This window comes from Mycteria americana, chromosome 2 (genome assembly GCF_035582795.1).
Source record: "Mycteria americana isolate JAX WOST 10 ecotype Jacksonville Zoo and Gardens chromosome 2, USCA_MyAme_1.0, whole genome shotgun sequence".
NCBI classification, from domain to species: domain Eukaryota; kingdom Metazoa; phylum Chordata; class Aves; order Ciconiiformes; family Ciconiidae; genus Mycteria; species Mycteria americana.
Window position 1 is genome coordinate 158,906,619 of NC_134366.1, and position 16,901 is coordinate 158,923,519.

Sequence of the window (16,901 nt, forward strand, 5' to 3'; positions counted from 1 at the left end):
ACAAAGAAAGGGAGGAGTGTTGATTTCTATCTGCTTTTTGGCAAAGGCTCATGGCCCAGAAAACTTCTTCTTTTGGCCATTATTGGTAGACCTGCTTCCCTTGTGCTGCACTCTGGCCAGGCTTTATGAATTAAAGAGGGTTGGGAATAATCAATACTTAAAACAAGAAATCTCTAAGGAAACCCATAATCTACAGGAAATTGTCTTGATTCACTAAATGACATCAGTTCTTCGGGTTAATAAAATAAGTGTAGATGTGATTCTAGCAGGTATGCAGTCAATGGAAGTAGGAAGGTTTGGGAGAGATTAGAAAAATCAAGGTGTTAAATATTCCATTTCTGTTGTCTCAGTAGTGCAATGGGAAAGAGGGATATTCTTTAGCTCAGTACTTATAGTGTTTGCCATTGCATCTCAGATTTCCATATGCTCTTCTATGCATCTAGGCAGTAGTCCCCGCATCCTCAAGTTCTGCAGGTAGGTTCATTTAACTAGCTTATTTAACTCAATATTGGTGAGGCAATAGTGCTATAAATACAAAACCGTGTTAGCTTCCTTCACATTTTGTGAGCATACAAGAAAGAATTATAGGTTTGCCAGATGTTGGCTAAAGTATTGATATTTTTCAAGCCTAAACTTCATGTACTTTTCTAATTGACTAGGTTTGTTTTCAGTTCTGCTAAAACCAATGTTAGATATCTCATGCAGAATGTTTTATGGAAAGCTACATTTCAAGGGGTTCTGAAGACCTCCCAGTGAATAAGCTCTGTAATCCCTTCTGAAATTTTCAGTTTCTAAATAAAACACAAAATTGTTGTAATTCAAATTGAGAAGCAAAAATCAGTATGTTGGCCTTGTGATTTCTCTCACTACAAGAAGGTGGACAGACAAATCCTTCTTGCACGCTCCTTAAGATTCGTTGCTATGAACCCACAGACACAATAACACAGACGCATGTTGTGTGTTTGCTGTATCTCTGCTTTGACTTCTTTATCCAGTCTCCAAATCCTCATGTTATTAATTATGGAAGTTATTTAAAATATTCTAGGCCAAGATTTTCCATGTGTTTCAGTCACACAACTTCAGATACTTCAAAAAGAGGTCTGATTTTCAGGACAAGCTAGCCGTTCAGCTGTTGAAAAAGCAGGTTCTGCCATTTATTTTAAAGTAGAGTCTCAAAATATATTTATTTTTAAAGACTATGTGCTTAAAGCATATACAGAGTAGTGCTACAGATCTGTAATATTTGGCTGTAGCTCCTTCTCTCCTTTCTGCTTCTCCGCTTTCAATTGGACCTCAGGGAGTCTTATAATTTTAAAATTTACTACAGAGTGGTGGGGTTTTTGGTATTCAGGATCTATAGTTCTTAGTTTTTCCCACTTCCCCTCTGTTCCCCAGTTTCCTTCTGTCCTCCGTACTCAATGAAAATAGTTCACAAACCAGAGACTGGTGTTGGTGGAGTTGTGCAAGGCACAAGAGACGCCATGCAGATGAGTCTGTGGGATGAGAGTGGGTAATACTGGCAATAGAAGGTGCCCGGCAGGAGGACAAAGGAAATTCAGCATCCTCAGATCTGTCCGAGTGAGTGCTGCGCTGCTGTGCCCCACGCACACCCCGCACCTCCCCCCCCATCCCCAGTCCTCTCCCTGCTCCGCTCTCAAAGGTCCACCCCAGCAGGGAGAGCTGATAGCGGCCTCCTGTGCCCAAGCCTTCCCATTTCACAGTCCTGTCAAGCTCTACAGAGTTGTGCTAAGTCGCAAACTGGGGCAGATAAGATGTCACAATATGTCCAACCCAGCTATTCCAGCTGTAGCAAAGGTTACCTCTGCAGGGGGAGGGGGAAAAACATGCAGCTGGGGGCAGTAACCCCTTTGCTTGTCTTAGATTAATCCCCTACCCAGTGGCAATAAATAGTTTAGGGAGTTTGGAGTTGGTATCCTCAGAGGCAAATCACTTTGCAAAGGTGGATAAAGCTGGGCACTTTGCTATTATCAAACTGTTTGTGCACTTATTTAAAAGGCCAAAATGCAGAATGATGCTGAGTTTTGACTCTGTTGCACAAACAAAAGCACCCGCCCTCCCTCTGCAGCTCTTCCGTCTGCGCAATCTCCTGGTGTCACCTGGTGCATCAACAGGCGAGGAGTCCCAGTCTCTGCAGTAAGGTGTCCAATGAGCAATCACAAAACTTTGTCTTAGTAGATTAGTATTAATTAATATAGAAGTAGCAAGGAGAAGAGGAATACCCTGAACTGGAGACAGCCTGCAACTTTGATCCAAATCAAATGTTTCAGCGGCTCCATAGGCAAAGCCAGGGAGGATGTTTGGGAGTGTTTCACTGTCAAAGAAAAATTAGCTTTTTTAGGCTGTGTAACAGGCAAATAATGCAGCAATCAATGATGAGCTGTAAGGGGCAGAGTGGAATCGAAGGAGAGACTGGGAGGGAGAAAGGAGGAACAAAGGAAAAAATTACAAACTAAAAAATGTCTACCTGATAACGACAGGAAAGAAGAGAGAAGCCTTTGAAACCTTCCCTATCCGGTTCCCTTTACCTCCTTGTCATCTCACCTGTAGTGGCTCGTTTTGGTGAGGAGTCTGCAGTGCTCAGCTTTATGCAGTACAAGGGCAGTGTAGCAATAAATACAGAACTGTGATTTAGGATGAAGAGCAAGAAGGAGGTAAACTTCCTATTGCCCGTATTAGAAATGTATAAAATCAGTTTGCATAGGTTTCCTACTGGCATGGGCACAAAGCATGGGCACATGGCACTTGCACAAAGCAATAGTTGGGCATAAAAAGATGGCGGGACTCAACCACTCTTTCTGCATAAGGAAAAGCAGACCGAATGTAGTTGTGCCACTGAAGGACAGTTAAGCCATGGCCACCAAGGGACAAGGGGGCATCTGTCTGGCAGCTGCCGGCACAGGGAAAGGAGGGTCTTCAGGGTGTTGCAGCTGAGGTTTTGCCCCTCATCCCACCCTGCATATAGACCATGAGCAACAAAATTCAGTGCTGATGCACAGCTGAGAATCTGCTCTAAACCACGACCAAAACAGCCCCTCCATCTATAGGTTTCTAAACACTTTACACTGACATTAACTACCAAGAAAAACCCCATACTGCCTGTTTCCACATCACCAACTGCTCATTTTACCACCACATACTTACTGCTGACACAGGTGTTTTTTTCACCATGCTGGGAACTGGATCCAGGAATTAATGGGGGTTAAAAGTCACCTTTTTGGGGGCAAGTGGGAGACAATTAGTTCCCTGCTGTGGTACATCTCCTGGGAACACAAACACTTGTGCCAGCAGAAGGAAGAGAGCAGCACAGGGCAGACAGGAATGGGACTGCTTCTTTTGGCAGCATCTCCAGCTTGAAGTGTTCCTGAAATTGTGGCCTCAGGCAGTTGATAGAGAGTAAGAAAACGTCCTGTCTTTTCCAGGCCCGTTCCCCGCAATCAAGCAATACCTTGTGTAATAGCGGTCAGATCCAACACTTCCCAAAGTCCCTGGAACTTTGCTATCCTTGTGTATTAAATAGTCTTATATGCTCATTAGGATTAACCTTTATTAAGCACATATTTGACCACTGTTATATTTTGTTGAGGGTTTTTTTAATATAATCCTACATTTCACTCTTGTTCCATTAATATTTTTTCCAGTCTTCATGTTCCAATCTGAAATTCCTATCTTTTTTGTGTATTTAGGCTTTCTGGTGTTGTTCTGCTGCCAAACGTCTTTATCATCTTAGACTTTATGGAGGGTAAAGCCTGCCCTTTTATCTGTGCCAGTAATTCAGGCAGTTCTCCTGTGTTATTCCATGTCTCCTGACCAGCAGCACAGTATCTCTCCAGGAAATGGAGAAAGCTGGATTAAGTGCAAGCTTGGTGGCCTGTGTAGGTAAATTAATCTTCTCTATTACTTTTTGTTCTGTTTAATCTGAAACAAGTTGTATAGAACAATTAATTGTGTACTTTCCATGAAAAGCTTTTTAATAGACTAGTTTGTCTAGCACATAGGGAAGAGGATATTGTATAATGTCATGACAAAAAACATCACAGCAATCTATGGCTTTAGATGTGTAGGTGATGTCAGAGAATGATCGAGTGCATCTTCAAAGACAAGAATGATACGATTTGTTCAAAAGCTGTAGCTAGATTTTTTTTTTACTAAATAATTAAGGTAGTTCAGGATTTGTTTGCAGAGTGGCTTCCATGAAAGAGCTAGCAAGAATACCTATTTAAATGTGGAACATAGACATAGATTGGGATTTTCTACTGTCAAATTAAAATCTTCCTAGGATGGGAACTGAAATGAAACTTATTAAGTTCTAAGTAAAGCTTACTAAAAATGTGTTGAAACAAGCCCTTTTTCAGAAAAAAACGTTCTCATAGCAGCGCTGAAGCATTTTGTATTAAAAAAAAAATCTTTGCCCTTTTCTGGATAAGAAAAATTGGGTTGTTTCAAAGTGTTGTTAATTATAACAGCTTGGAATGGATGGTCATGTTCAGTTCTATGAAACTGGAAGCATGGGAATGTTCATTATTGTTGTCTCTTTATTTGTATTACTAGAAGCTGAAGATTTGCTCACAAAATTTATAATGCAAGACAAGAGAAAATAGGAATATGATCTATTTGATCAAGTGCAGACAACTCTTATGTAAATACTGTATACCTCTGTCTACAACTGAGCTAAATAATAATAAGGCCACCCCCCAGCCAGTACCAGGAAACACATCCCCCTTCCTAAAGTTGATATCTATATATAAGATGAATCTAAAAGTGCTTCTGTCTTTAAAGCTTACCTAGTCAAATGCAGCAGATTGCAGATAGCAAAAATCAGGTAAAGCTGCCCCAGCCACCCTCATCAGACAGGGGAATGAGTAAACAGAGGCAGCAACAACGTTAGTAAATCCAAAATGGTCAAGGCCATTCTCTGGCACATGGTTTTGCCCACAAATTTGCTGTCCCCCAAAATGTGCCCACACACCAAAGCAGCGTGGCAGGTGGCTGAAGCTGTATCCCATGGCTTTTGGCACTTGGTGCTTCCTGCTGGAAAACTGTCCCCAAGGGAATGGGTGCAAGTAACACAGACCCATTCATACCCCTTGCCCCGAGAGCCGGGAATGGTCTCCTCTGTGCTAACTCCCCAGCTGCGCCCTGGACCTGGTCGGAAGCGTGTAGCTGGCCCCAGCCAAAGCATGCCAGGGACTGCTCTAGCCACTCAACCTTGCAAACAGTCATTATGCAATGCCTGTGAATATCCCCAGCTTGATTTATAGATAATATAGAAGTTAGCCAAAGAGTCATGTTGATGAGTATGATAGTGATGTCAGTGCATCAGCAGTCTAGCATGTTATGCTTAATTGTAGAGGTTAATGTATAATTACCGGGGATTTATTGCAGTGAGTTATTATGGAAACGTAAATAGATGGAAGAGCCTTTGTGCTCCAGTGCTCCCTGTGTTTAACAGGGGGTATTTTGTACTTGCATCCAGCTCTGGCCTCAAAGGCCTGTGTATTAGAGAGCTCTTGATATGCTCCACCATTTGCATCTGCAGATGTGCTTCAATTTTTGTTGGCCTTTGTCTCCAATTGCTCCCTGCCTTATATACCATACTCATAAGAGAGAAACATAAATTGACTAAATTTGTGAATGTTTATAATCACAGACTTATCTAGGCTAAAAGGGATCTCTGGAGATCATCCAGTCTGGACCCCTCCAGTGGGTGGCTATGAACATCTAATAAACTCCTGCTCTGAACGTTCGACTGACTCGGAAGGAAGATGAGGATCATAATGAGTATTTACAGTTGGGTGTCCAAAGTATGCAATGTGAATGCCACCCTTAGGGAACATTAACTCTGAAAAATCAGCTTACATTTCTGAAAAGCTTCCACATGTCATACTTTCATACTCTGAAATCTATTTCCTGTTTTATCAGATTCTATAAGGGAGGAAAATACTCTATTTAGATTAAAAGGGAAAGAAAATATCCTCATTTTGCTTTGCAAGAATTTTTCTTTACAAAAATAAGTGGTAAGAAAATATCTAGTTCCCTTCCTTGAAATGATAATTTAGAAAGCCTTCCTAATCCGGTTTTACACTCCTTTATTGTCTTGTTTTCTTAAAAGAATGCCACAGCAAGAAGAGAGCTAGCTTTATGTTGGGGCTTTGCTTTTTATACTACAAATCATAAAAGAAATTATTCCACTCAGAAATAAGGCCATAGCAGCTGTATTGCCTTTGCAAAACAAAGTGCTACCCTTAAGTCTTTCTGTGGCAGATATAAGCCACTGTCTTTACAGTGTTGTAACAGAAATGTTGGGGGTTTTTAAATGTATTTATTTTCTATTCTTTTAAATGGTCATATTTCTTTGGCCAACTCTACTGACATTGTATCAGTGCTGATGGAGCTGTTTGGAGGTAGGTGACAGAACTGTCACTGTATCAGTCTCACCATTAAGCTGTCAATTCCACAGCAGCATTTGGAAGGGAATCAGACACTTCCACTGACATTGTAACCACAACGTGTGAAAGACAATTCCATTCCTTCGGATGTGCAGGAGACACTTTCATTTACAGAAAGGACCCACTGATACTCTTGTTGTACTGCACACAAGGATTAGTCGGACTCTTCAGGGAAATCAAGGGAAGCTGGTGTCAGTACAAACTCTACGGCCATCAGGTTTCAGCTGTCCCAGCTGTCTAGGGTAATCGCCCATCATGGTTAAACTTCCAGTATGGACACATAAACTGAACACTTCCATTGACATTCTGCTGTTTCGTTGATTTTATATCCCCACCCACTGTCAACACAATTTTATAAAGACAATATCAAAGTGAAAGTTACTTTCCCATGATTCATAAATAAATAAGGTTATAACTATCCTGTTTCTTCTACTGAGTATAATATTGAAAGCACCCCGCTTCCCCTTCATACAGAATGAAGCACACTGCTTATTCATTCTGTCCATTTTCTTCTCACCTATTCCTACACTTTTTTTTTTTTTTTAACTTTACTTTATGCATTTATAAATCTTCTTTGAGGAGGGTCAGGACCTGCTACCAGCAGATGGATTATCTTTTATATTCCGGGCCTGGCTGTACCTGGGACAACAGAGGTCTGACCTATGTCAAGATATGGCAGCAGTAAAATCTAAATAGGAAATAATCAAGGACACTGCTGCTAGAACAAGAAGTTCCCAGATTCCTGGCACAAATTTAAACCTTATAATCACATATTAAGACCTCATAACAATGTCAGTGTGCACTTATATGAGCTGCTTACATGTGGAGCTGCTGTTATAAGAGGAAGGCATTAACACCGTAAGTAGGCTATACAAATAGTAGAACCACAAAGGAAAATTTGAGGTCATCAGCTCCTACAATTATGAGCTCACATAAGTATATGGAGAAAGAAGTGCAATATTAAACACTGTTTTTAATTCTGATTAAAGACAGACTGCATTGGTCAGAGATAGTTTTATAAGAAGAGCATAAATTTGGATTAAATCTTATTACCCTCAAAAGATATTCTTAAAACAGGTGAAAATATTGGATTATTTAACTCTCTCTGTACATATATATATAAACTCTCTGTGTATGTATATGTACATATGTGTATATCTCCATATATGTATATCTCTGTATATGTATAGAGAGTTTATATATATATTCTTACATATATAGAGAGTGTGTGTATATATACATATAGTCTTACACAATGCATATCGACTAGCTTTTGCATATAGCATCTTCTTCAAAGTGGATGAAGATTAAGCATAAAGTTGATGTCTCCAAAACAGGTCCCCCCGGCCTTTCAAAGTTTTTTTTCTTTTTTTTTCTTTACTACAGTTATTATTTTTATTAATCTCAGGAAATTAAAAAGAGACTGAAATGCATAGGGTGTGCATCTGAATTCAGTGGAAGAATGAATTGCAGGGGAAAGTTATTTCTGGCATGGTGCTTTTAAAATTAAGCTCTAGAACATTTCTACTCTAACATTATGAACAGATTTTACCATTTTGTATTACTTTAAAACAGTATTTTGTATGAGAGTGAACATTCTCTCAACCATGTTGATGAGACAAAACCTACGGAGAAAGGAAATTACAGCATAATGGAAATGATGGCCAGGAGCCATACCACCCTGGGCTGTGAGCTCATCCCAACAGAAATGCCAAGCTGAGCTGATTTGGTCAGTGCTTCGATTCGGGATCTCTGAGGAAACCTCCGAGGTTGCCAGAGGAAGCGGTGGTGGCAACGTTGTAGGTGGTACTCTCTGTTCTTGAGTCACCATTGGGTCAATAACCTGTGTGATGGGAGCGAGCAGGATTTCCTGGAAGAGCTGTGGGCATGATGTGAAACCACGGTCCTGAGTATCAGGGATTATTGAAAGACCACCATGGACTTTGTGTGAAAGGCAGACTTGTTAACCCTGGGGTACCGATCCCATTTCTGTATCAGCCTTTCTTAGGTACTTTCTCAAAGTTATTGCAATATTTGCTCCTCCTTGGGGCAACAGAATAAAACCAGTAACGTAATGCCAGGCTGCTGGTGTATTAAAAAAAGTTCAAACCCCACTGAAACACACTTTCACTCTAAATCCTGTCATTAACTTGAATGAGTTTTGGATCCCATCTAAAGTCCTTAACGTACAAAGACTGCAATAGGGCTAACCTGTTTTTGAAGGAGCTCCTCTCCTTTTCATGCATTTACCGTTTGGGCAATGCTGCCTTTGCCTTTCAGCTGTAATCACCAGCCATTACTCACAGATGCTGTCAGGCCCTGTCGTGCTCTCAGAGCGGCTCAGCTCCAGATTGTTTTCCTCCCCAACCCCGCTACGGTGTAGTGACACTATGACATTACATTCTCCCCAGAAACAATGACATGAATCTGATTTATAACTGGTGGTAAAACTTTATTATTCAAGTTTAGATGTAACAGACATCTTTGCTGCCTGAAGATTGTTTGCATAAGAAATACACCAAGAACATGTTTGTGAGTAGAAATGAACATGCACTATGAAAACCAAAAAACAAAACAAAACAAAACAAAAAACCCAAAACAAAACAAAACAAAAAACACATCCATGTGTTGTAAGGACAAAACATTAAGAGCCAACATTCTAGAGTCAAATCAGGGCTACAAGTTTAATGATGGTTTTTAGCAACATGAAGTCATTCTTTATGAAGTACTTTTTTTTTTACTTTTTTTTTTTTTTCCTTTTCCTGCTGGTGAATTTTCTATAAGCTAAATTTACAATGGCATTTTGAGATGTTTCCTTTTCTCCTGTTCTCCTTCTACATAGAGCTCAGAGGCCAAAATGATAGGAATGGAAAACTGTGGTTGCTGCTACAATGTTTATTCTAAGAATTTTACTTTACTAAGTGTACTCAAAAACCAAATTAAACTGGTATTTATCTGGCTGGCAGCCATTAAATCATTGTCTTTTATCCTCTTAAAAAGAGGTAAATTGGGGTATATGTGATTACTATATAGGTAGCATCTCACCAACTGCCAGCTTTCCAGAGCTGGCTGAATGAAATGAAATTGTGAGGATGAGGGTAGGGAGGAATCCTATTCTGGGGTGAGGAAATTATGTAAATCATTCTACTTGGCCCATCTTAACTTTATAGAAAAGTTTAGAAGGGATTTCTCACTTATCTATCACATTTGGGATACGCTGACAAATTGCTCGCTATTCTTTGCCAAGCATAACTGTCTCCACAGAAGCAGAAGGAAATATATCTACCCTTCTGGCTGAACAGAAGTGAACTTCTAATCTCTTTGGCTTTTCCTGACCAGTATTAGGAATTAGCATGTTAAGTCAGCCAAGAAAAATCAATACAGGAGCAAGAACAGGAATATATTTAGACAACCTGGGCAAAAAAGCAGATGGTAGACAACATCCTTAGCACATAAAGCAAGTAGTTATGACTACAAAGCAACACTGCCCAGTCCAAAGATGGACTTGAAAGTGCATCCCTGAACTGAGGACTAATCCACGGTTGCCAAAGCAGGTCTCCCCATTGCACAACCACTACGTTTCAGCACTGTATACAATTAGTATCAGTCACTTTTGTCTTGCTGCCCCTCTATCTGCAAAAATATTCTCTCACCCACAGCACGCCTCAACTTTTTGAGACGTATCTATGTTCTCTCTCTTCAAAACTGTCACAATGTGTAACAGTACATATTCTAGGCAAAACCAAGATACAAGTGCCCAGTGTTCCCCTCCCCCCGCCCCCTTTCTTGATGATCCACGAAAAATTAAGGGGGGAGTTTCATCAGCACAGTGGCAATCAGGTGCAAAACTTCTTTTGGAAAGCACTCTGAATTTAGCACCTGAATGCAAACTGTGCTTGTGGAAAATCTTGGTCTCCCGCTGCATTAACCTAGGGGGCAGCAGCCACGAAGCGATAGCTTGGAGACAGTCTGGTTTCCAGAAGATGCTGCACGATGGTTCCCGCTATACCAAGTGTTAATGGAAACATTGTTCCTGTTCTGCAATCTGATTAATGACAGGCACCTCAAATCCTCTGGTTTTGAACCATCTACTTATTTTGTGGTCCAATCTGAGATACATTTTAAGACCTCAAACTACCATTCCTTAGTAAGAGAAGTACCACACCTTGAAGACACTGGCAAGTTGAGAACAAAGAATGAGTCCTTGGAAGTTTAATTTTTAGTGCTGTAAATTGATCAAAATGCAGTGGGTGCAGTAATTACTTGTGTGTGCTAACATTGGTTTCTACCTGAGAGTTATTAAGTAAGATTATTATTTTTCAATGTCAGGATTTATTTTTCTTTTGATTAATATCCATTGTGAGGGGTTCTGGCAGAGGGATGGAGTCACCTCTCTGTTAAGAAAAAGAACTGTACTCCCCCCCCCCCCAATCAAAGAGAACAGGCTATGGCAAAAATCCCATTTCTTACAAAGCAGAACTCTTAGAACATCTCAATATGTCATGGCAAGAACAATGAACTTTTTTCAAATTTTATTTGCACCATCTAGGTGTGCAATATTAATATTCAAAAATCTGTCTTGTTCTTTGCACTCATAAGATTTCATTTCTCCTCATCCCCAAACCCTGATATACGTGTATTTCCTGTTATTGGCCTCTGCTTGAGTTTAGCAAGAGGTGTTGTGAAGTACAGGGTGGTGCTCAAGTCTTATATGCGCATGTCCCCCATAAAATATTTTGCCATGAAGATGCAGCTTCCATCAGTGAAGAAGCCACAGGAACTGGTAGGTCTTAGAAGAAGTAAGTCAAACCAGTAACTACTGATAACTGGCAGGCAGCTACCTCTGAAGCTGATAAAAATCACTGCTTAGTGAGTCTAACATGTTTCTTGGAAAAGCTGAAAAGGACACACACTGGACCCTGACGTAACAAAACGAGGGCAATCTATTTCAGTCCCCACAGAAAAAAAAAGAAACAAAAAAATACCCAACAAAAATAAATCCACAAAAACCAAGTCAGAACTTATTATTGGAGAACAATAGTAAAAACATAACCAGACTTTGTCCGGCACTGGTATCAAGCAGGAGATCCATCTAAAAAATAGAAGAAGAAGAATGTGGCCCAATATCCTTTGCTAACCTAGAACACTATTGAAGGGTTATAGAACTCAACCATGAACAGATTGAGTGGGACTTTCCATATGCTGCTCACCAGTATAGAAGCAATGGGTGGAGCAGGAAGGAATGCAAGCCTAATGCTGAACAATAGCCTGTCTGTGCCTAACAAATCAGAGAAACTGTGCAATAACGTTTCATCTGTGTGAAAATGTAACACCTAAAATACGGCCAAGGTCAGCAAGACCTTTGGTGATCAGCTGTGTAAGTGCTTCGCATGCACGGTGATGGTCGTTGCTGGCTGCTTTAGGCACATTATTTTTCAAAAGACTATCAAAGTGCTGAACGTTTAGGCCAGTTCCTCCCTGGTTTTCCTTTTGCCAACTCCTAATAAGACATTTCCTATCACCTCTCCTTTTATCTTCCACCTCCCTGTCTATCTGGTTAAGTATCTTATAAGTGCACCAAATTCTAGAAGGGAGAGTGGTGAGATTCAGGTAAGTTAAATACAAGAACTTTTTTTTTATGATGCTTTAGTTTCAATTACATGAAAATCTGAGAAAGGCGGCATGTAAGTGAGATCAGAATAGGACCCTTTACATATAATCTCAAGTGAGGACTTAGTCCAGAGATATTTTTATAGAACATTTTAAAAAATAAAATGCATGAATGGAGAAATAAAAGACAACGTAATATCAGAAAGACATTTTAAACTTCATTCGCTGCAACATTCATGAACCAGTTGAGCTACACCTGCCATCCAACCATAAGGAACTAAGACCCTGCACTGCGAAAAAGAAACAAACCCAAACAAAACAAAAAAGCAACTGCGTAATATTGTAAAAATGGAGTGCAATGCTACTACAGAATGCAATAAAACATCAGTGCTGCATCGTCAAACAGCACTTATCAAAATAATTTCTGAAATGTTTCTTCTGAAACACAGACAAAGCAATAAAAAGAGGATATATGTTTATCATTTTAAGCATAACAATGTGAGTTAAGAGCTTAAGAATACAAAAGTACTTGGAATGAATAGTGCTACCCTTTTTTTCCTAAGTAGGCATAAAAATATTTTCATTTCCTTCTTGTTTTTCCATACCATTAATATCAACAAATTTCATTCATTTCATGTTATCGTTTACAACTTTAATGCACACACACAGAAAAAAAGATACCTACTGCAATAGAAATAGTTGCTTCATTACCTTGTTTGCTACATTTGCAAATGTAAACAGCGAGGCAGAGCCAGAACTGACTCTAATGCATGATGGAATATCTTTGTTGCATACGTACACTGTAGAAAATAATTATTCAATATGTCAGGCACCATTATTTGAAATGTAATACATTAATATTTACTAGAAAAATAAGGTTTTTTCTATTTGTTCTCCCAACTTCTTTAATGAAATAAGTTAATCTGACAGTGCATCCAGTAGCTTGTAATATCTTCTACATCCCTGTGGCAAAATAATAAACTACTGGTTGGGACACTATAATGAAAATGATTAAAGTCAGTTCTTGTACACCCTTGTAGCAAGCATGGAGGCTCGTCTAACAGCACCTTTAACCAATTATTTAATATTTAGTTATTTAGCCCTATTTCCCTGAGCAGTTATGCTGAGGAGCTTTCCCTTCATGGATAGTTTTTACAAAGCTTTAAGTATTAAAAAGTACTACGAAGACATTTAATGCTACTTAGCAAAAGCTGGTATAAGTCTACTGAAGGGATTGACTGGTATGTATAGCAATGTTAAGCCTGTGGAGAAGTAACCTTAGACTTTAAGGTTTAGAAATGTAATATATTAAAAATATATTAAAATAAAATACAGCAGGTTACCTTGTTCTATGCAAATTAAACCCGGAGTGTGGCTTCTGTATTAGAGACTTCACTTGCACAAAATGGTTTTCCTAGACTAAAGTGTGCCAGAAAGAATGTAGTGATAAAATGGTAGCTAAAAATCAGCTGAGTCTGAGAAACGTCTAGATGAAATTGCTGCCAAAGCTTTGAGGACAAAATGATCCTAAGGCATGTTGTAGGGCAGAAATTAGCCCAAATTAAAGAAAAGAAAATGACCTTTTAACATCTGTATATTTAACGAGTCTAGTTCTTATATACAATGTGCATATGTTCACTATACCCCTGCAGCAGTATATACATATACACATCTTTGCACTCTTGCCAGTTATGTCTCTTACACAATAGCAAAGGTATCAATTGTCCGGTAAAATTTTCTCAAGGTTATTCGCCATGATTCACTGCATTCTGGCTAGCTTTGGTGGGCCGTGTCCCATATAATTGTCTTCTCCCCCTTCTGGCCACCATCCAACTGTTCTTTTTTTCTTGGTAACCCACTCATTTAAAAGGAAAAAAAAAAAAAAAGAAAAAAAAAAGAAGAAAAATAAAGAAGAAAAAGGAAAAAAAAAGAAAAGAACAAGGGATTTAATATTGGATAAGGCATGCTCTCTATATGAAGTGCTTTATAGGTCTTCACAAGACATTACAAGCTATTGAATTCCCATCAAGGAAACCTATTTCTGTTTAATTGTGCTAAGTGCTAAGGTTTACTCTTTAGGTTTTCCATTCTTTTCAGCTTGTGCATTGTTCCTGTGTAGGCCCCTCTGGATGTGAGTTGTGAAGTCATACTTGTCCGTGCAAAGATGCTGGCATATGCTGCACTGGAAAGGTCCACTGTCACCATGGCAACTCATATGCAAAGCATACATCACTTCATCCAGAAAGACAATGCCACAGTGCACACACTTGGTAGAAAGTTCATCTTGAGTACTTCTATCAACTTTCTCTGTTTTTACTACATTCAAGGGACCTTCATTTTTTACATTTGGTGGTGCCTTACTCTTTTCCTTGGAGGCACCATTTGCAGTTGGCCCAGGTCTGGAATGCTTTATCGCCAAATCTAGAGGAATGTCATTGTCTGATCCGACAGCTGAAAAATGAGGAGGCAGATTAAAGGTGGGATAAGGCACATAGTTTTGGCAAGGATTTGGTAGGCCAGGCACATGACTCAAGTAGTGTGGATTCCCAGGAACAGACAGCTTATATTTACTCCAGAATCTCAGCCAGTCAGCTTCACTCTGAAAGTCATTGTGTACGAACGGAAGTCCAAAAAGTGGGTACTGGTATTTTTCAATAGGGCTTCCAGGTGGTGAATAGTTTGGGTGTTTCGCAGGTCTCATGTATTTTTCTATCGGGCTGCCTCTCTCTGAGCTTCCTTTCCCTTCTGATATCGATGAACTGTTTCCTGGGTCTCCAGTACTTTCCTGAGGACTTTTTATCTGAATGTGCAAAGGTTGCATCCTTTTGTGAATATCCAGAGTTTGGCTGACCAATATTGGCTGCTGAGCAGAATGGCTTTTAGTCAATGAACCTGGGGCCTCATATTTACTGAGGCTGGGAAGCTGAATTTCTCTCTGATGACCTTCAGGTAAATGATCCTCTGACCTCCTCTCTAAGGGGCTTCCATTGACTTGTTCCTCACTGCTACCCCTCTGCTGTTTGTTTAGCTGCTCAGCCTGAAGTGCCTCCGGGTTAAGGCGCTTTCTTGTTCGTCTCCTAATGATCTGCTCACCATTGTTCTGCTTAATGATGTTTAAAGGCCTGGGAGTCTGCATAGAACACACACATAATGAACAAAAGGAAAAAAGAAAGACACATTAAACAAATCTGTGAGACCACGCTCACGCAAATTTATCTTTTCTTTCGTGAAGAGCTATATTATAAGAGGTTTACAGGAATGACCAAATTTCAACCCAAATGCTGGTTCCTGGCCCCTCATGCTAAAAGTAAACTATGAATTGGTTTGTTTTAGCAAACTAAGTCAACTGCCTTAGACATACTATACCTGTTTACTTAAAAAGGCATGAAGTATCCAAGCTGTCAAAGTATTTATTACCCCTTACTCCTGAAAAATTCTAGGGGAGACACGCTGAAAGTGGGTGCCGAGAGCTGGGGCTGAGGTGGGAGATGCGGCCCTGGGCATTAGCGTTAGTCTACGCACCATGTCACCAGAGCTGGTATCGGGCAGGGCTTTGCAAGATCACACTATGACAAGAATTGAGCAACGCTTACCTTGAAACCCACCCCCCTTTGACACGGACAGAAAATGTAAGCAAATACAGGGCTTGCTGACCACCACTGCTGTCACCTAGCAAAAGGGCTGCAGGCCCACTGTGGTGGTGAGTGGGATGATGGTGGCTGGAAAGGGACTAAGAAAGATGGACAAGAAAGCCCAGGAAAACTTCTCCTATGCCCCAAAATGTCTACCTGGGACTTCGGTACCAACTCCCTCTCCTTCATCCCTACTGTATTTCTTTCTGTATGTTACTGATGTTGTGCTACTACGTCATGAAGGAGAGAAAGCGTCCCCTGAAGGTGGGAAAAAAGCTCTGTAAGAAAAAACCATCGCAGAAGAGGCAGAGGTAAGAACCATGTGAGGACTTTTGTTTCCATTTGCTACTTGCCCACACCAGCTCAGTGTAGGTGGCCTGTTTAGATGAGAACTGAAAATACTTTTGCATGAAGAAATAAAAATAGTCCAAGGAAGGACAGCAGCCAGGCCTCTTTGAAAGGCCCCTCGACAGGAAGGCAATGGGATGTGAATGAAAGATGGTGCTGTAACGTTGGTATGTGTTGCTCTACTGGGCAGATGTTAAAACAACAAAAACTACCTAAAAGTCATTTGGTTTGATGTGCTGGCAGTTGCCATTTGTCTCATTCAAATGCACACATAATCCTATTTTGGTTGGAGGCCAGAAAAATGCCCCACACAGTATTCCACTTATATGTTTATTTGGAAATTTTCTTTTTAACATTGTTTTAAAGTGCAGGTTAAATTTTGGCATACAGTCAGTATCAAAAATAATTTGTACCTTGAATGTAACATAATTTATATACATTCAATTCATAACCTTGAATTAATATAAAAATATCCAGAGCTGGAAGAGTGCTCAGTCTATTATTTGTAGAGATCTAGTTTCTCTCTTGACTTGCCATCTTCCTCCCCTCTTTCACCTATTTATTTCCCTGAGGTCGGCTTATTCTTAATGGTTAACTACATTTTAGGCAGTGCAGCTACTTGTTAAGATTTTACTTTCTATTAAAACTCTGAATCAGAAGAAATATACACTTTGATTTAGATTTTTAATAAGCAAAATTTAAATTTAGCAGTAAAACAGCACCTGAACCAGCCTCCTCAAACAGATCAAAGTTGAGGCAAAATCATGTTAGATAAAATCAGAATATTTTCTACGTAAATTCTATGCAAACGAAGTTTATAGTTTGCAGAATCAATAGCCAATTA

General features: G+C 39.8%; 1 protein-coding gene across 5 annotated transcripts in view; it reads right to left on the bottom strand.

The window, feature by feature from the left end:
• Positions 1 to 8,904: 8,904 nt before the first annotated feature.
• TRPS1 (transcriptional repressor GATA binding 1) overlaps positions 8,905 to 16,901 on the bottom strand; it is a 218,411-nt gene continuing 210,414 nt past the window's right edge. For all 5 annotated transcript variants that reach the window (XM_075495161.1, XM_075495162.1, XM_075495160.1 and 2 more), the window contains one exon: positions 8,905 to 15,207. In XM_075495161.1, the coding sequence (XP_075351276.1) occupies positions 14,146 to 15,207 (1,062 nt within the window). In that variant the 3' untranslated portion in view covers positions 8,905 to 14,145. The remainder of the gene's footprint in view (positions 15,208 to 16,901) is intronic.